The sequence below is a fragment of the Mytilus edulis genome, chromosome 10 (genome assembly GCF_963676685.1).
Source record: "Mytilus edulis chromosome 10, xbMytEdul2.2, whole genome shotgun sequence".
In the NCBI taxonomy this organism is placed as follows: Eukaryota; Metazoa; Mollusca; class Bivalvia; order Mytilida; family Mytilidae; genus Mytilus; species Mytilus edulis.
In genome coordinates, this window is record NC_092353.1 from 36666661 (window position 1) to 36688705 (window position 22045).

At 32.0% G+C, this 22045-nt stretch overlaps 1 protein-coding gene across 1 annotated transcript; it reads right to left on the bottom strand.

The window, feature by feature from the left end:
• Positions 1–464: 464 nt before the first annotated feature.
• LOC139492743 (uncharacterized) lies at positions 465–18243 on the bottom strand. Its single transcript, XM_071280895.1, has 2 exons — positions 16734–18243; positions 465–655 (listed from the first exon to the last, which is right to left on the bottom strand). Exons 1-2 carry the CDS (start codon positions 18241–18243, stop codon positions 465–467), a joined length of 1701 nt encoding a protein of 566 aa, XP_071136996.1.
• Between the last annotated feature and the right edge of the window lie 3802 nt (positions 18244–22045).

Consider the following 22045-nt stretch of genomic DNA (forward strand, 5'->3'; position numbering starts at 1 on the left):
ATGATTTGATTGGATTATACACTTACTCTAGGATAAATTTGATGTAGATTGAAAGATCAAGACTTTTTTTATGCAATTTTGGATTTGTTGTTTTTTCCAGTACATGTTCCTTTCGGTAGAAGATAGGTTTTCACCTACCGAAAGGAACATGTCCTGGAAAAGTACCTACATGTTTCATCTAGCCATCCAAGTTCCGTCAAAAATGCTATCTCTTTACCTTATGGACTCGGTATTTCTGTTAAACGAATTTGCTCAACAGAAGAAATAAAAATTACAAAATTAGAAGAGAAGAAATAAAAACGCACCTCAGAAAACGGGGATATAACAATTCGTCAACTGAATATCATAATTCTTTAAAAAGGGGGTGCTGATCCGATCCAGTCAACAAGTGTCTGTGGACGGTATCATACGGAACCATCAGAGATCCACGGAATGCTGCTTCGTGATCGAGGATCGACGAAAGTCTATTCAAGGGTCACAAAATTACTTGGACAATCTTGCCGTAGCTTACCTTCAATTACAAAATATGTTCGACCTTCCTTAATCCAACCATCTGCAGGTGTTTTGAAAATTCCGTTAGAAGCAGTAATGACTATCTTTTCTTCTGATATTATCTCTGAATATGCCAGAGCTGTTGCTACGGGAAATGCCTGAACTAAAAAATAAATATATACATAAAAAAAATTTAAAACTTTAACAACACATATTTCAGTGTTTGGAAAACAATAAACTAGAGGCTCTAAAGAGCCAGTGACGCACACCTAGATCAATGTCCACCTTCAACACTCTCCAACATTGTGGATTAGAATAGATGATTAATGACAAAAATCAGTTTCCCGCGATTCATCTTCTTTAGTTTCAGCCCAAACACAAAAAGATTTCAAAAGAGCAATTAATGTGATTAAATGTCTTCTAATGATTTTAGCAACATTTGAGTTATAGTTTGTTTTGATCATCTTTGTTATTTAAATTGTCTATATATCTTCTGTATTTTAAAGATAAAAGGCGAAACGCAAACAATTGAGATTGAATGGTTCATGAGTGAATGCAACAACGTGAATGGAAACGCCATTTCACAATATTTCAAGAACCATAACTCCTGAACGGTAAAAGTCAAAATCATCATTATTGAACTTGACCTCTAATTTGCCATCAGTAACAACATATAAAAATTTCAAAAGCTTTGGTTGAATGGTTCATGGGAAAATGCACGGACACGACTGGAAACACCATTTTTCAATCTTTCAAGAACCATAACTCCTGAACGGTAAAAGTCAAAATCGTCATTATTGAACTTGACCTCTATTTTGTCATCAGTAACAACATATTAAAGTTTGGAAAGCTTTGGTAAAACAGTTCATACGTAAATGCACGGACACGAACGGAAACACCATCTTTCAATCTCTCAAGAACCATAACTCCTGAACGGTAAAAGTCAAAATCGCCATTATTAAACTTGACCTCCATTTTGTCATCAGTAACAACATATTAAAATTTGGAAAGCTTATGTAGAACAGTTCATGCGTAAATGCACGGACACGAATGGAAACTCCATTTTTCAATCTTTCAAGATGCATAACTCCTGAACGGTAAAAGTCAAAATCGCCATTATTGAACTTGACCTTTATTTAGTTGTCAGTAACAACATATCAAAATTTTAAAAGCTTTGGTTGAACGGTTCATGAGTTAATGCACGGACAACATTTGATTGCCGCCCACCCACCCGCCCGCTCGCCGTACATCCCCAACTAAATAACCGACATTTTTGTCACAAAAATCCGGTTAAAAATCATCATTAAAGAGCAATAATTTCAATGAGGAATCGTTTGACGAATTCGGCCCGTTGACTTATTTGACGATCATGTCTTGCTAATACATTGTGCAGTTTAAAATTTGTAATCTATATATATATATATATATGCAAAAGCAAATTTACAGATATAACATTGTTGGGTTGATGTTTAGACGAGTTGTATATATATATATAAACGAGTCTAAATTGAAAACTTCGTTCAAACCTATGATTGCGTTGGATAAAAACCGCAATTTTTATACATATATACAACTCGTCTAAACATCAACCTAACAATGTTAGATCTGTTAATTTGCTTTGGTTTTTTACTCGCTGGGATTCGAACCCATGCTACTGAGATATCGTGACACCAAATCGCCTGCACTGTAGCCGTCCCGCTAGACCACAGTCACGATCTTTCACTGCTATAAAATTTACCACATTTAATAGGTAACCTATGACTACTGCATCTATATTCACACACATTAATTCTTAAATCAAAAGGCAATGTAAGTTGAATAATCTTCCAAACCAAACTCAGACTTGTGCATTCTATAATTTAAACATTTTGACGTATTAAATATCTGAGCCTTCCAATCATTTACAAATAAAATTGGGGTAATACTGTTTCACATTTTTAGACAACTGACAGTTTGTATCTATATATTGTTTATTCCAGGCATTAATAAAACCACATTTAGATAATATATCTTTTACACAATTCAACCACTTAGAGTGATATACATCACCTGAATCAAGTTTATATAGCATTTCATACAATGTACGAGAAATTTTCTTTTTTTTTTGCCAGTATAAGTTTCCAAAAACCAATCATTCTTCCCTTAATATTAACAGACATTGGTGCTTTTCCTAGTTCACCATATACAATGCAATTAGGTGTACATTTTTTAACTTTCATTATATATTTACAAAATTTTAAGTGCAATGATTCAATAACATCATTTTTCTCATACCCACGAACTTCTGCACCGTACAACAATATAGGGCCAACCATAGCATCAAAAAGTTGTAACAATACATCTATAGATAAATACAATTTTCTTGCGTTACGTAATACATGAAACATTGCTTTTCTGGCTTGTTCAATCAGTCTAGATTTACATGAAAAGTACCTTTTCTAGAAAATACCTAAATATTGAAATTCATCAATAACAGATAAACGGTCATTATTATATATAAAATAAACATTTTCAGCCTGTCGACTTTTAGAAAATATAACAACATTGGTTTTCAGCAGTATTAACTTTGGGATTCCATGTTTCACAATATAAATACATTGCATTCAATGCTGATTGTAACTCAACTGCAGATTCTGAAAAAAATAATGTGTCATCCGCATATAACAACAGATACAATTTAAAATACACTTCAATATCATCATTGTCAAACAGTAAATAAGACATATTACAAACATCATTCAGACTACTATAAACATGTGACATAAACTCATTCAAATCATTAAGAAAAAGAAAAATAATAGGGGCGACAGGTTTTTATCCTGCCTCACACCAATATTAGATTTTAAAAAATCTGAAGAATTAGATCCATCTCTTACACAAGATTTTGCATTTTTATACAATTCAAATCTTTATTGCCATAAAACTACATGTTTATAGTATGTGACACAACATAACAAAATGAAAATAAAAAATAACAAGATCATTAATATACACAATAAAAGTAAATATTTTTAGAGTCCCCTGTCCTCAGTTCAATAGACTGTTTTAAAAAGGATCCTACCTTACTTACCGAAATGTGTGAAATTGGGTTGAGTATATATGTTATTTCATCTATGTCATTTAAATTTATAAAGTGGATGTTCTCATTTATCAAAAAATCAAAATAAACTTTTCTATTATTATGTTTTTTATTACAATATAAAAAGAAATGAATTTCATCTTCAATTTGTTTACAGTTTTTGCATAATCTTTCTTTTTTTGGTATTTTAAGGTATCTTCCCTTTTCTATTAATAAATTATGGTCACTTAATCGAAATTTTGTTATCAGTTTTCTGAATTCAAGTTACAAGTTTTGTAATACAATCAGTAATTTACCATCTATACCATTGCGTAACAATTTTTTCCATAATAATATTCTGTTAACAGAATCAAAAGTCTTACGAAAATCAACAAAGGCACAATACAATTTTTTCCTTCTAAATAAATACAAATCAATGAGAAATTTAAAATTCAAAATATGATCAACAGTGCCATACCCCTGATCAAACCCCTGTTGATCATATATTTAAGAGTACGTCACATCATTCTTTTTCCCCGGGATAGGTTGTTGCCCTTGTCTCGTTGCCAATGTTTCTTTTTCGAATATTGGCCAATAGATTACGACTTAAGGATTGACCATTCAGCTTCAAAAGTGGGGTGGTGGTATGTTTTTTTTTTTCCTTAAAAAATATTCAAATCTCCAATTTCATAAAAAAAAATAATATGGTGGTCAAGAAGATGATAAAAAAATATTCCGAATTCAGATTAACTCATACCTTATAGTGTAAAATTTAAAAAACAAATAATGTGATTGATAGCGTCGAAAAACTAGAATAAAATGTTCGTGCGGAAAAAAAATCTGACTAAGATAGAAACCATATCTCCCTTTGAAGTTAAACAGTTGCTCCCTTACTGAACTATTGTGACAATTAGTATTGGAACTTTTTTAGATTGTGTTTAATGGTATTGCTGGAAAAGGTTACAACGGAGATATTGCTTTGGACCATATTGTACTGTTCTTAGGCGATTGTAGTAAGTTCACTTGTTATTGTTATAATGCTTTAGTGTAGAAAATAGATATGTATTTGTATTACAGTAAGCGTAAACGTGGCATACAGAGGTTTATATAAAGTACGTACGAGGGTTATCAGATCATTACATTATTTGTCTATATATTTGTAAATAAGGGTAAATCGTTTACGAATTTTACTTAATGAACGAAAGCTTTTATATCAATTATCTGTTGTTTTGAACTATGATTTTATTTTATTTCATTAATTTCTATTACAAAACTCTTAAAAATCGAAATTGATATACTTGATCGATATGCGAATTTGACCGCTAAAGATGTAAACAACTATGGTACAAGCTTATGTAAAAAAAAAACCGGAGATCTTAAAGTTATCCTATAATGGAAAATAATATTAGACTCTTTTATCTCAAACCTTTGTTTTTACCACCACCACCATTTTTTATTTCTTCTCATTCCTTCATAGAAATTAAATTATAATGTCTAACAATACAAGTATGAGTGCCCGTTCTTGTCATTGGAGGTATGAACATATCGTATGAAACGCGTTGGTTTGCACTTTCAACGCTTTGGTTTTCACTTTCGTTTTATTATGCATACATTTCACACTGAAATTCAATATTGGAATATCAATTATTTATACGCGTTGCTTTGTTATTCTGCAATGTTCCTATAATACAATGTTTACATAAATGCATTTTCTGTATTTTATAACTTCTGCCAATGTAGGCACATCTTCAGAGAGGCACACCTCAGGAGATATGTCCATTAGTAGATGTTTTAATTTTCAACAAGTAAAGTGAAAAAAAAAATGAAAGCATTGGTGTGTAACGCACACTCTTAAAGTAGAACAACATCATTTTCACTGAAACTAAATATTTATTGCTGTTTACCATTATATAGTATTGCTTCGCATTGCAAGCTTTGTGGTAAATTGTCGGCGATACGAATATCACGTGATATGTATTTGTTAAAGCTAGAAAACCGCAATCCATATCAAAAACACATTGACAACTAAACAAAGAACCGCCAGTTTAAAATTTCAGAAAAGTTCTTCTTAATATGAATACAAACATTGATATTCTAAGTCTAAGACATTCATTGTGTATCAATCTAAATCTAACAATACCACATTTTAAATACTAAATCAACAACTACATGCACACATTTTACTTTAAATTAGGATAGAGCAAGGCAGTTCACAGATTTTTACAAAGCTCAAACTGGTTGCTGCAGGTTTAGTTTCAAATTGTTTAATTATTATTTTTTCAGACAATGACACCCTTCCTTCGGTTTCAAATACTACATCTTTTCCGGGAGGAGGTGCTGCCGGTGGAGCTGCCGATGCTTTGTGAGTATCCGTTTGTTTTTAAAACGAAGATATATGCTTTATTACTATATGAAGACCCATATTGAGCAACAGATCAGATTCAGTTTATCTTTAAATAATTTGTTAATGCTAAAGAGCAAATATTGAAGCGACAAAAAAATTTCAATCATGACCTTACATTTAGTATCGGAGGAAAAATATTTTCTTAGTTACGAGTTATAAGAGCGAACCAAAAATAATCAAAAATCTACAAATTTGTGACCTAGAGGTAGAGTGTGACTAGGAAATTTTGGTATAGTGACACATACAAAGTTAAATAGCCTTTTCCAATTAAATGAAACATGTTAATGTGAAATGATATCTTTATAAAATGTTACTATGGCAACCGGGAAATATAAAGGAATTCTAATTGGAAATACGTGAGGAAACTATCCAATTGTTATCATCTGATACTGAATTTCACACCTACAGTGATATAATCTATAGTGTATCAATTTTAATAAAGTTATCTGTGTGTTATCAAAAAAAGAAATAAGGAAAGCATTCAGGAATTATTTGGTTTGGTGCTCATCTTGCCAGTTTTACTTGGATTGCTGGGATGCCAAGGTGTAATTCGGATGTTTATCTGCTTAGCATAATATCATATTATTATATATAATATATAATTTAATTTTGGATGTAACGCGTCTTCTGATTGGCTGACGTTATTTTGTTATGAGCCCATAGACATAATTTAGTCATGTGACCGTGACGTCATCAACGTTTTTTCATGGTTTTCTACGGTTTAAAATGGAATTTAGAATTAAATTATAAGAAATGAATTTAATATTTTTTCTGTCTATTCGAAATAACATTAAAAAAATGTGGTGCACACTGTTTAATAACCCGCTACGCGCGTTATTCAGTGTGCACCAAATTCACTGTGCTTAAACGGCTGTGGGTAACAGCCCAAGATGGAGCCGCCTTGCGTCGGTTAGGGTCTTCTCTTCTATAGAATAACAATACCATGGATGCATCAATTAAACCACTGAATTAAAAAGTTGTATTAATTGTTTAGGGAAACCTCTAAACTTAAAAGGTGATTAAATTTTACAAAATAAACGATCACAGCACGATTTGAAAAAACGCTTAGGCTGTCCGTAACTTAAAAACAACTTGCCCGTAACTTTTTTCATTATACCAATAGGAATGTCCGTAACTTTCAAAGAATCAACATACGTGGATGTAATGTTTTACTTATGATAGAGGTTGCATCGAATACATAATCAGAAATGAAGTACATCTCTAGTATGATATAATTCATTTGAATTAGAATGAAAGACAAAATTTGGAATAATATGAAAACAATAACGATAAATCCGTTAAACTTGGGTCTGATTTTTTATAACGTCGGGATACCCAAATCGGGTGGTTTCCTACCATTGCAGATAATCTGTTGAAACATCATTGTTGATTTTTATTTTTGAACAAGTCGACTACACAAGTATTTTTTACACATGCATGTGGCGTGTATGCACTAACTGATTTTCTGCCAGCAATGACAAGAATAGATCATGCGTAAATCCGGGATTATTATTTTTTTGAGGGAGGAGGGGGGATCAAAATTGCCCAATCACATGACAATTATCAAAGGTTCAGCCAAAAACGATTATGTTAAAAAAAATATTCATTTCTATTATTTAAAAAAAAATCACTTAATTCTAAGTCCAATGACATTACGATTCGATTAGAATTTATAGTGGCCTGTTGCATTCGATGCATTAGATTTGCAGTAAATGAAAAACTTGAAGAAAGGACATTTTGTAAAAATGTATAAAACCTAGTTTTACAGCTAGCTGCATATTTCACTTGTATGCAAGTTGCATTAAATTTCATTAAATTGAACTAAACTAAAAGACACAATAGTTAAAATTCAGTGACATAAAAGGAATAGAGCAATCAACATAGTGTAAAAATTATAAATAGTATATGAAAATATAAATAACTAAAACAACAGGGTAATTTGATAGTTTAACAGTCCCACAGTCCCTGATAACATACAAAGAGAAATAAATAAAAAAAAACATACTAGGAAACGTATTCAAAAAACAATAACACTATAACTTACTGGTGGGATGTATAAATACCGAGCCGCGTCAAAGAGTATTCATCAAAATACACATAAAAAGAAACAGAGGTGAAAATTAATCGCAAACAGATAATTAAACTAAAAAAAATTAAGAGTATGACAAAGCCATTGTGCGAATCGAAAATGTCGATAAGACGCACATCAGTTAATAAAAGTTCAAACCATAACCAGGATCGAGTGGGGCGCTCATATTCGCCATGGACACAATTTCGCCGTTTTATGATTTTGAGGTGTTAAAACTTCAAAGGATGGTTGAAATGGAATAAATATGTCGTTAAATTATATTTTTATAACAAATAGGATTAATTTTGAAAATGAGACTAAATTTCGGCACTTACGGCAAAGGACCGAAAAATAGACAACGATTTTCACACAATTTCCTGAATGACAAAAACGATTTCAAAGAAACATTCCTTAGTAATTCTTTGACTGATTGCCCTAAATTTCAGTTTTTTACACCTTTCAAATGTCTGCTATTCGTCTATAATGAAATTTATTTGATAAATATTGTTTAAAGCTGCAGTTATTTGGTATTAAATAGATATGTAAAAACGGCGAATATGTGTCCCCCCTTGACAAAAAATTACGAAATTTCAAACACCCTTTAATCCAACTTTTCAGATGATTTTACTCAAAACAAACACGTTTTCAAGCTAAGAATATTTTGCATTTGAAGTTATCTTCATAAAGAAATATCAGTATACTTCAAAAACATAAAGACCTGAACATAAACTGAAGAAAATATTGAAAGATATGGCGAAAATGAGCACCCCACTCCACAAACCCCACATAAAACCTCTGTGGTGTAAGTATGATGCGTTAATAAAATCACATTTGGTGGTGAATGAGTAGTATAAACGGCCGTGAAGGTTACAAATACGATGTTAATAGTCTTCTTATTGTTGAAATTATAATTCTTAAAATTTTAAATCAAAAGTTACCCACATCTGAAAATAAAGTTACGGACAGTCTGCTTAGTTTCGATCAAAAAGTTACGGACGTCTTATGCATTTTTTTAAAGTTGGCCTTGCGCTTTAGTGAACTCTATATTAACAAACTTATGGTAATTGCTAGTTATTTCTTTATTCAATAATCCTATAAATGTTTACATTCTGCATGAAAAACGTCGCAAAAGGTACATTTTGTATGAACTTAAATATCGACAAGTTTAGAGTCCGCCATCTTGGGCTGTGGGTAACTTAACCCACAGCCGTTTAAGCACAGTGAAATTTTTTATGTTATTTCGAATAGACAGAAAAAATATTACAGTCATTCCTTAATTACATTTCAAAGCAGTTTCTGAGTGCTAAGTCAACACTGAATTATGTTTTAGATCACAAGTCATAAGTAAGTCACACTTCATGTTAGTATGACCATGCTTTGAATGAGAGTGATTAAAATGCTAGTCTGGAAGAGATTATTTTAAGTTCAAATGTAGGACAATACTTTTTATTTACTATCATTGCAGAATTCCTTCATCCCAAAAAAAAATATATAATTATAAACAATGAATGAATGTTGTGTTAGTCATCTTAAAAGCAGTTAATGTTGTGCACAGACAGTATAAGATTTCCTTACTTACATTTAGTTAAATCAAACATTTCACTGACTTAAAAAAAAGAATAATTAATCCAGTCAAATATTCACAGCTAAACTCGCCATTGCTTTTTCAAACAAACACACTAAATGTATGTACATTGCGTTCAGATCAAGTTTACATCATCGATGTGTAAGACAAAAAAAACTAAAATGTCAAAAAATGTCTTTATTTTGGAATTTAGTTTAAACAGGGTTTCCTAAGGGGTGATATAACGTTAGACTTGGGGTGGGTTTTTTTAACTTTGAGATACATATTATCATTTTTTTTTTTGTATAGTATATGAGCCAGTCCATGCGAAAAGGTACAAAAACGAAAAATTTACGAAATTCTAAAAAGTGTGCATAATTATTGGTAGTAGACTTGTGATTTATAAAACACATTTACTTTCCCTCGTATCATCAAGCTGTGAGCTACACGCACCTGCGAGTGTTGAGACACCCCCCCCCCCTCCTTTAGTTTTATCAAGATTTTTAGTGAATTATTTCATATATTTCAATCATTTTCAAAGTACAGTTTAAATGGCTTGATTTGCCAATTGATAATGTTAACCCCGGCAGCAGTGGGGATAACGCTCTCGCTTACGATGCGGATGTCTATGCAATCAAACCGGGCAACGGTTCCAATCCCGTGCAAATAAGGTTGATTTATATAATATTAAATAGCTTAACTTAACTTAAATTTCAATTTCTAAAACACAAGATGTCATAGTTTTTGTATTTTCCCTCATGTTTTAATGTTGTCTTACTTTCTTTAAACATGTAGAACTGACGGAAATTATTGACTTTTGTCTCTGTAGTGTCATAAATTTTTAAGTTTCTGGTCGGTATAGCATTAGTCCGGGGAACAAATGATTTTACACTTGCTCAAATACCAAAAATTCAGATATTTCTACGTCTTTTTCTGTTTTAGTTGACAAATTCGGCATAGAATTGACAATCTTATGAATGTTTACATTAATGTAATTTTTTTTCGGATAAAATTGTTTTTCAAAAATACTCAAACAAAGTTTGATAACGTGTCCTGTAAAGTTTACCAAAAGGACTTTTTGTACCTTTTCGCATGGACTGGCTCATATATAATCTTTGCTTATTTGTGAAAAATAAAGAAAAAAATGATAGACAATTTCGCATAATTTATAAACGACGATCAACGGCGTGACCCTAATGGCAAGTAACAGAAAAAAGAAAAATTTCCAAATTGGCGCCAAATTATTTTTTCGGCGAAATTAACGCAATTTCAGAATGGCGGGTTTTAATATCAGTCCCATTGTTGTCTTAAGGTAGCAATAAACGGTTAGGAAAAAATATCAAAATTTGCCCTCATCAATTTTACCATCCCCTTTTCATTGCTTTCTTGCAATATTAAGCTTACTTTTTGTGTCATATATGTGCATATGTATGTAACCAGAATCTTCCATAGCGTTGAATACTTAGGCTACTACATATAGCGCAATCCTTTAGAAGCAAGGGTTAGGCAAATAGAGTACAAATATAAGCCTTGTGTCAAAATGTCTAAGTTTGGTTGCTAAGTAGTGTAAACAATAAAATTGACATATATTGTCATTCTTAAACACTCAATTCCATCAGAAGATGATTTTGAGTCTAAATATCAATAGCTTTGTGGTATGGAGAGTCTTAAATTATACAATTCTGAGCTTGGTAAGTATGCCATAAGGTAGCAATAAACAGTTAGGAAAAAATGTCAAAATATGCCCTCATCAATTTTACGATCTCCTTTTCATTGCTTTCTTGCAATATTAAGCTTACTTTTTGTGTCATATATGTGCATATGTATGTAATCAGAATCTTCCATAGATTTTATATCCAGTATATTAAATGGTAAAATATAGTTTCTTTTGAATGTATTCATGGCAACAATCTGCATTTATTTGCACTAAAATCTTGCAAAAGGGGGGGGGGGGAGATGTCACATATTTCCCTAAAATTTGACTAAAAGTAGAATTATAATCGCTGGAAGTAATACCTTTTCTGAAGCTGTTTACATATATCTTTCAGTTAATCCAATGAAAATCATATGTCTTTCGTCTCATTTTTTTGTAAAAATGCGTCAAAAACTTCGTGTAGAAAAAAAGTGTTTGCAAACTTTACATTAATTTCTGGACCGATGGCTGGTCTAGATATGAAAATACGGAGAGTCAAACAGAAAATAGCCAATAAAACACGTAAAAAATCATCTTGATGATCTTATAAACCATCTTTGAAGGCTAAATTAGTACTCAGCTGTCTAAAAATGAGTTTGATTACACAATAACTTTCATATTTGAAAAATCCAGCGGGGCCAAAATGCGAAACTGAACTCCTAACTGTCAGTGTATTGCTACCTAAGAACGTAGCAACAACGGTCGTTTCTAAGGGTTTGCTTTCCGACTGTTTAAAACTATTGACTGGCAATAGTCTGTGGAATGAAATAGCACAATTATTTCATTATTTGTTATATAGAGAAAAAAACATACTGAGGTGTAATTATTATTTCTATTGCACACCTTTCGTCGATCCTGGATCCGTAACTACACAAGTGATCAGCCCAAATGGTACAGAATGGTTTTGAAAATTTTTCAAACAGTCTTAAAAAACCCATTTTTGATTCAAACCATTAACTTGAACAAATGAGATGTTTACATGTTACACAGATAATAACAATACAGAGTAACTTGAAGTTGAATTCACTTTCATAACTGCTTTCAATCACTCTAATAAGCAAAGCACCTACTGCTTACCCTTCAGAAATGGCACAAATGTCAACTATGTGCCTAATTTTTCATGTATAAATGCAAAATTACTACAGTAAACCTCAGTAATTCGAAATCTGTTTTCTCATTAATTTTACATAGCTGGACGATGCTTACTATTTGAATGTGTTGGTCAAAACATTTCGCAGATAAATTGAAATTGTAAACAGTACAAATTATAATTATAAGCAAAAAAACAAATCTACAAATAGGAAAATAAGGATTGGTCAAAACCAAAACCCATAAGTTCAGACAGTGACAGCCATTAGTCAAAGAAAACGAAGAAATATATGGTTCAGAAAAACACACACATAACACTAGAGTTTGAATGACAGAAACTGCCATAATTTTTTTTCAACATTTTCTGGAGTCTCAACCTCTAATTCATGTCACAGGCTGAAGTTGTTCAATTATTTATATATCTGTACATACTACATTTAAAGGTGTATTATAAAATTAAACACTTGTATCTCTCCGGTGCCAACCCAACTTTTCAAGGAAAAGACATATTTTAGTGTCCGCACTTGTATTTGGGGAATTTCATTAAAAAAAAATGCATAGTTGATAGGAATTTTAATACTACATACTGAAAAGATAAATAATGTTAACAACACGCATAAAATTGCTTGAGTTTTCTTAATCCTTAATCCGTTTGTATTAAAATAAAAACATAAGTTATGTTGGTCAAATTTCATACATTTACACTCTTCGCAAACTTTGTAGGAAGGGGTCGAAAATGAAAGTCGCAATTTAAACATTATATCTCACAGATGGTTCAATTCAAATATGCATGTAACGCACATAATTGATGAAGTGATAAAACTGATGATTGATTACATATGAACAGGAAATAAGAGTTGAGAAGGGGCACTTTTTTAAAACTCTATTTTTTTAATATTTTTTTTTTTGGTATTCTTCTTAAAATCAATTCAACATTGTTTAAAAAAGTAACGTTGTTAATATCAGATGAGTTATTATTGATGCGCAAATATCAGAAACACAGTTTTGGCAGTATTTGGCCACAGCTTTATTACAAACTACAAAATTATAAACACATATAACTAGATAAACAGTTAAGATACAACTCGTCTAAACATCAACCCAACAATGTTAGATCTGTAAATTTGCTTTCGCAAATTTTTGGTTCTTCCCTCGCCGGGATTCGAACCCATTCTACTGTGATATCGTGACACCAAATCGCCTGCACTGCAGCCGTCCCGCTAGACCACACGACCACCTGGGCTCTCAAAAAAAGAGCTTTCGCTGGCCATGTGTTACCTTATTTATATATATATATTTTACAAACAAGTCTAAACAAGTGACAAACCATACAATATACATGTCCACTGGATCTAAGAGTGATATAGATACAAGGTTAATGCAAATATTTATATAAGTCTGAAAATTACACCAAACAGTGTTAGAGTTAGATTTTATACTGACAAATTTTTGTCCGTCCCTCAGCGGGATTCGAACTCACACCTTTGATACACTACAGCACCAATCGCTTAGCCTCATGTCCAGCGCTCTAGACCACTCGACCACATCCGCTATATAAAAATATAACTTCAATAGTCGTAGTGTTACCTTGTCACGGAAGGTGAATCTAGAGATAGACATGAGACACGTGTTTTTTAAGCGTGTGTAGATGTTAACATAATATAACATGATAATATAACATCTACACACGCTTAAAAAACACGTGTCTCATGTCTATCTCTAGATTCACCTTCCGTGACAAGGTAACACTACGACTATTGAAGTTATATTTTTATATAGCGGATGTGGTCGAGTGGTCTAGAGCGCTGGACATGAGGCTAAGCGATTGGTGCTGTAGTGTATCAAAGGTGTGAGTTCGAATCCCGCTGAGGGACGGACAAAAATTTGTCAGTATAAAATCTAACTCTAACACTGTTTGGTGTAATTTTCAGACTTATATATATATATAAGTACGTCTGAGTCAGTGACAACCCTACAACAGATGTATCCATCGGATCGCCATCAATGATGGTGATACATGGCTGTGTACATAATGTATATACAACTCGTCTAAACATCAACCCAACAATGTTAGATCTGTAAATTTGCTTTATATATATATATAGCAAGCAGATAGATAATTAAATGAACGTAGTCACCTTTCATATTGGCAGACTACAAAAGATAACTAGATAACTAACTAGACAGATAACTAAATATTTACAATAAATAAAGCATCAAATAAAATAAAATGAATCCTGGGATACAGAGATTCATTATTTTTTGTGTGGATGGTCCTGGGATACAGAGACCCCCAATATCAAATGTTTTGGATGCTAATTGAAATATGCGACAAAATGACGCATATCTAAAGTAAACGCAGCGAAATGTCTCTAAAATACTTAGTCTTGAAACGGAAGACGCACATAACGTTAAGATGGTAAACTTCAACTAGCAAAATACGGACTTAAGACAAGTGCACTGGATACCAAACTGATACGCTTTTTAGTTTAAACATATTTTATTTGCAAAAGTAGCAAAAGGGATTGGACACAAGTTATAACAACATTAGAGACGTCCTCTCCCAATATAAATATAAACACAAAGTACATTAGATAATGGCGAAAAAGAAAAAATACAACATAGTAGTAGTAATGCATGTAATACATACTTCAAACAAAAATTAGAAATAAAAAGAAAAAAGAAAAAAAATACAATATAATAAGGAATAATAATGAAACAACTAGACTGGAGTGAAAGGTTGTAAAGTAGAAATTTAGAATGTTAATTGATTGTTTTAAATCTTTGTGTTATTCTGATATAAGATTGTACGGACTCAAAAATGTCTTTGTTTTGCTGAAAAGAAAGGTCACCGTCACCAGCTAATAGAAGCTCAATGGATATAGCATAACTTTCTAATTTTGAAAACAGTATTTCTCTTGCTTCGTTATGAAGAGCGCACTCTAAAAAATAGTGTATACTATCCTCAACAGGGTGGCCACAGCTGCATGCGGGACTTGGTTTAATATTAACACGATGTAAATCTGAATTTAAAGAACTGCACATATTTCTCAAACGTGTATGAATGATATTAAGTTTTCTATCCCCACAACTAAAATAGGAAGGTGGCTGTATCAATTTGGACTTCATCTTTCGTTTAAAAATATTTATGTTTTTGGACGTACGTATGTCGGGGGGGAAGGGTATTCCATTCAATAGTAGTGGATGGGAAAAAGGATTTTCTAGTTATGTCTAGTCTATAACCGGGTACTACATAATTATTACTGTTTCGCAAATCGTAGTTAGATACTTGACCAACAAGCGGGGGCATTAAATCACATAGATAATCAGGGGCAGTCCCATTATGTAAAGAATAGAACATATTGAGCTTTCTGGATTTTCTTCTGTCTACAAGCAATTGCCAGCCAGTTTCAAAATATATAGCTTCCCGACTAGCAAACACGGGCAACCCAGTTACTAACCTCCCTGCTTCTAACTGAACATGTTCTAAATTGTCGGCTTCTTGTTGAGTACAACCATCCCATAACTCACATGCATATTCCATAACGGGTCTTATAAAAGTTAAATATATACGAGCAAGATAATTTCTATTCAATACATATTTCAATTTTTTAAGAACATTTAATCTTGTGCTTGCACACTTTAAAATATTTTCTATATGTGTATGGAATTTACCATTGGAATCAAAAGTAATCCCTAAGTGTTTATGACAGGAGACAAATTCTACTAATTGGTTTTGAAATTCTATTTCAATATCATCTGGGGAAGTATGGCAGGAGAATATCATAGCCTTTGTCTTATTAGGGTTAAAGTTAATAAGCCAATCTTTAGACCATACTGAAATTTGTTCTAAATCGCTGTTTAAGACATCCTCTATAGTGTAAGGATTATTGCTGGAATAAGAAAGAGATGTATCATCAGCAAACAATCGAGTTAGACTTGTCAAATTATCAGCTATGTCATTTACATAAATAAGAAATAGTAGGGGACCTAATACAGAGCCTTGCGGAACTCCTGCATTAGTATTATTAAAAGGCGAATAGGCATTTGAAACAAAAACGCTTTGTTTTCTATTTGAAATATAACTTTCAAACCATTTATACAGATTTCCATCAATACCATACGCTTTTAGTTTTATTAAGAGGCCACTATGCCATACCCTATCAAAAGCTTTCGAGATATCACATAATATAAGAGATGTTATACAGCGATCATCAAGTGACATGCGTATCCTATAGTAAATTTCTATTAGCTGGTGAACGGTAGAATGACCTGGAATAAAACCTGATTGAAATTTGTATAATAAATTGTTTGCTATTAAGTGATTAAATACATTTTTAAACACAATTCTTTCAAAAACTTTACCCACTGCTGATAATAATGAGATTGGTCTATAATTGGAAACCAGTGATTTGTCTCCGGTTTTGAATAACGGCATGACAATAGCTGTTTTCCATTGACTAGGAAACTCTGCCTTTTCAAATGACAAATTAAATAACAATGCTAAGGGTACACTGACAGTATAACTTGTCTTTTTTAGCATTTGGTGACTAATTGAGTCATTACCTGATGCTTTTCCCAATTTTAAAGTCTGCAAAATATCAATGACTTGATTTGAGTTTATAAAGAAAATATCTATTTTAGAATTTGACCTAGTCAGAAATTCTGGAGATTTATCATTATTTTCATTTATAGTAGATATGGAACAAAAATACTTATTCAAAAGACATGCTTTATCGTAATTTTCAGTGACTAATTCGTCATTTTCATTTTTAAGTTGAGTGATATGAGTAGAATTACCCGATGTCTTAGCTAATTTTTTCATTAATGACCAATACGATTTAGAATTACCAGATGCAAACTCGTCCAACAAACTATTTGCGTTTAAGTAAAATTGATCTTTTGTGTTTCGTTTTAAATTATTCACATTATTTCTTTGCTTTTTATACTTATTCAGATCTGGAATACTATTGGACTTACGAGCTTGTTTGTGTAGTCTATCACGTTTACGTATTTCTCTCCGTAGGTCAGAATTAAACCATATTTTATCATTTGGTCGTATAGTTACTTCTTTTTGTGGGATACAGTCATTAATATATTCAAGAAATTTATTTGTAAAATTTTTACAATTTTGATCCATACTATTTTCAGCATTAATTATTGATTCCCAATCAAAAGTAGCAATGAGCTCGTTACATTTGTCGAAGTCGGCATTTCGATAGTCCCAAATCATTCTTTTATAAGTAGTATTATTTTGTGACCTAGTGAGATTATTCAAGAATATAATAGTTCCGTCATGATCACTATACGTACGATCTATTTGTATTACATGGGAATCGTAGACATCACATGAATCTGATACCAAAATAGGATCTAACAAGGACTGGCGTGTGGCACAAAATCTGGTTGGTTCGTTTATAACATTTTTAAGGCCATTTAGTCTCATAATATCAAAAATTTTATGTGAATGGCCAGTAAGAAAATCTACATTTACATCACCCGTTATAACAACATTTGGAGTATAGCTCATTGCATTTTCGATAGATTCATGAAATTTATCCCAAAAAGTATTGTTGTTTGAAGGTTGTCGATATACAACACAAAGGAGTAATTTGTTAGAAGGGAAGGTAATTTCAAGCCATAATGCTTCATTATCAAAATCCAAATCGGGTCTCGGTTTGGCTTGAATAAATTTACTAATATAGATTATAATTCCTCCTCCTGAGCTATTGCGGTCTTTTCTATAAGGATCTCTATTATAACCCTCAATAAGAATATCTTCATTTTTTATATTTTCGTCAAGATGCGTTTCGGTTAAACAAATCACATCAGCTTCATTACTAATGTTTTCAACATAGTCTACTTTGTTACGCATACTTCTAATATTAAGGTGAAAAATTGAGAAAAAACCACCTAAAGGACCAGGATTAACTTCTACATCATTACTTAGCATTATCAATAATAATATCACAAATGTTAACATTGGTTTCAATAGAAACAAATCAAGATATATAGAATAGCATACCGACGTCAAACATTTGCATTTCATAATAAGCAAGAACAGTTCAAATAAATAATTGTGTCTTTTTCTTAAATACATCATTTTCCTACAGAATACTGAATTAAGTTTACAGTAGAATTGACCTATCGACGAGCGATAAGCTTGAATATCATTACCCATTGTTAAAAACAAACATAGTTATACACGAATTCGACAGGTCTAACAATACAATAACTACATCTAAACAATATTTCGTCACTCCAGTCAAGAACATAACAAAACATATGTACAATAGTTTAGATTGTGAGAATAAATGTACAGGCTGTGGATGAAAAAATATTTGATGAGTAAACTTTGATAAAAAATAGAGAAAGCAAATAAATGCATGATACATCTGATTTTTTTTCCCAATTGTAATGAAAAAGAAAGGTAAAAAAAAACAGCCTAAAACAACACATTGTTGTACGATTTTACATAGCGCAAAGAAAAATAAGTATAAAAAAATACTACATACTAAATATTTTAATTCTTTTGAATGAACAGAATAAGAAAAAATTAGTGTAACTTTTAATTTTGAATTAGATTTTCGTATTTGTTACTTGCAACTCAACATTGTTATTCGAGTGAACCTTTTTTTTTTTTTTTTTGAGGTCACATACCTTACACGCTTGAACAGTTTTGGTAAATAAACAGTTACACGTGGTAAGAATCGTTGATTAATAATTCAGGAATTTGTTCATTTATTTCGTTACAGGTAAGTTAATTTATTTATTATCAATGTCTACAAATAGAAATAATACTTTACATATATCTTGTTTGTCTTTATATTGTGTATTTGCGTACAACTAAATGTCAATAAGATGATAATAATATGTTATTTCAGAACTAATTCAGATAAGAAACAATGGTAACAGTCGTTCTAGTTTTCATATTTGTTACAAGTTATTCAGTCTTAAGATCTTCAACATCTTGAAAGGATTTTATTAAGATTTTGTCCGAGCCGGAATTCTTCTTTGTGAATACTCTACCATCAAAGGTCCAAAACGAGTGAATCTTTTTGGTTTTTTTTAAGTTGATTTAGCCTTTTGATGAGTTCCTGTCTGTCTCTAGTTAGATCTTCTGTGATAAATATTTGAGCCGAATTGTTCTTGAGTTTCTTTTTGGACATATAGATGAAGTTTTTAATTTTCCAATTTCGGAACCTACAAATGAGTTGCGCTTTCCCATCTTCAATTTTACCAATGATGTGAGACCTGTTAATGTCATTGACACAGAGAGGTGGTGAAATGCCCAGTTTTAGGTTGGCCATATTAACTATAATATCATCTGTATTTTGGAGGTCTTCTTTACTCAAAGGAACGTTATGAAATCTGAGCGATGTTCTGCGACCGTATTGTTCAAGTTCTTCAATATAGGCATTTAGAGTAGCCACTTCCTCCTTTAGACCCTTGTTTTCAGCCATACTGTTAAAAATTGCAGTGCCCAAATTTCTAAATTTCTCATATCTTTCACTAGCATCGGAAAGTGCTTTGTCAACATGTTCTTTTAGTTGAGTATTTTCAGTTTCTAAGGATGTAATTTTTTGTTGTTGTTGATTAATAATGGCATTTAGTGGTTTGATAGCGTCTTGGATGGCTTCAGTAATAGCTGATTTTAAAGATGTTTTTAATTCTGAAATAAGTTCTGTTTTTATTTCACTGACAATAGATTGAAATACATCAGGTTTCAATAAGGTTGTTTGAACAAGTTTTGCCATATTAAAGCTTTCACCATGAGTTTTGAAGGTAACTGGACTCGATGGGGGACCACTCGACTGTACTTTAGATTGACGTTGAACAGATAAAGATCTTTGACGGGTTGGTGGGGGTTTCATTTGGTCTTCTGATGTTGAAGATAATTGACGTTTTCTCGAGGAACTTCTACCTCTGTTACTACCACCAAGAAGGCTTGAAGACTCAGGAGTTTGACATTTTGATTCACTTGTGGCGGACATTTTGTTTGTTTATAACTAGGGTTGAATCAACAAATCATATATTTTTCCAGTAATTAACGCATATAGTGACATACCAATGAAAGTCTGAATAGTACCATATATTAGGAATACATTCTAGTAAATTTCGTTACCAAGGCACACATAAAAATATCACATTTCGTACAAAATGTGTGTTAGTACTTTTCACGTCCTACTAGTTGCCGCCATTATCTGCAATCTCACTGATACGCTCCATATACAGTTGACTGCTTAGTTGACGTCTCGAAACATTAATTGTAACAGGAACATTCTGAAAAAATACATCAAGACACAGCAAAAATTGTCCAAATATATTATAAACAAATAGCGGTGGGTGGGTGGGTTTATTTAAATCCTCAAAATAAATATACGTCTGCTTTCGTCAAATGTAGCTATTGAAAAGATTCCATTCGCAGTCATACTGCGCGTGATCAATCGGATAAATGATAACCCACATTAGACAAAAAGTAGCACGGTCAATGACACGCATTGCTTACACTATAATAACCGAATTTATGCTGAATCATAAATTCTATTATACGGGCTTTTTTTCTATAAGCCTGGACATACGTATTGAGCTTCTTTTTTTTAGTATGATGATTTACAGATTGAGTTAGCGGGTTTTTTCGCTTCGCCCATTTTAGCCAAAATTTTGGACTTTGAAATGAAAAGTTCTTTGAAATAACAGTTATACGGATGTTGAGTCTACTATGATGAGTTGCAGATCAAGTAATCGGGAGATTCCATTATGCAAAATATTGCCAAAATTACGGGATTTAATCAATGGTTCTAATAAATAGAAAAGAAAATTCAATAGAGGAACAATTGCTTGAAGACGAAGAAATATATGTAATATGTAAGGTGTTTTACAGCTTCGGTATACAGTACATAGTTACAAAATGTATGACTATCATGTTATTCGGATTTTCTCATAAATAGAGAAATCAGGAATATCAAAATAGTCAGGAATCTGTTCAGTTACAGTATGATCATTAAAAATTTCAAAACCTTTTTTTTTGTGATCTTTATAGGAGTCATTTTTTTAAAACAATTTAAAACTAGATGTGTCAAAACGACACGAATGGCCCCGTCTCAAAAAATTGACAATTTCAACAACCCATGCATGTTGACACAAACATGATTTTATTCATACATATCAAAAATCAACTCAAAACTTGAAGGCGTATAGAAAAAAGTGTGTATAACTGTGATCTTCAACAATTTTTTCAAAGTCCAAAGCCCGTAATTTGCGGGGCCATAAAAATAGCAATATGGAATTTTACACGGTTGTATACTTACTGTTGCAAAATGGATATCTGATGTAATTTTACAGGTAAAAAACAGATGATGTCTGCCATTGTTTTTTTTTAAATAGCCATTAGGCCCGGAATATTTGTACAATATTGTCTCTTCTTGCGATGTAGTCGACGTCGATGGGAACTGCTAACGTGCATTTTTTAAATAAAAGAAGAGAGAGGGACGAAAGCTACCAGAAGGACAGTCAAACTCAATAATCGAAAATAAACTGACAACGCCATGGCTGAAAAGGAAAAAGACAAACAGACAAACAATAATACACATGACACAACATAGAAAACTAAAGAATATGCAACACGAACTCCACCAAAAACTAAGGGTGATCTCAAGTGCTCCGGGGGGGTAAGC

Excerpts from the sequence above, each read along its gene's own strand:
- LOC139492743 (XM_071280895.1), bottom strand. The coding sequence starts at position 18,243 with ATGCGTAACAAAGTAGACTATGTTGAAAACATTAGTAATGAAGCTGAT. Across the intron at positions 656-16,733 it reads CTCATTATTATCAGCAGTGG|TTCAGGCATTTCCCGTAGCA; the intron begins GTAAAGTTTTTG and ends TTTATTTTTTAG.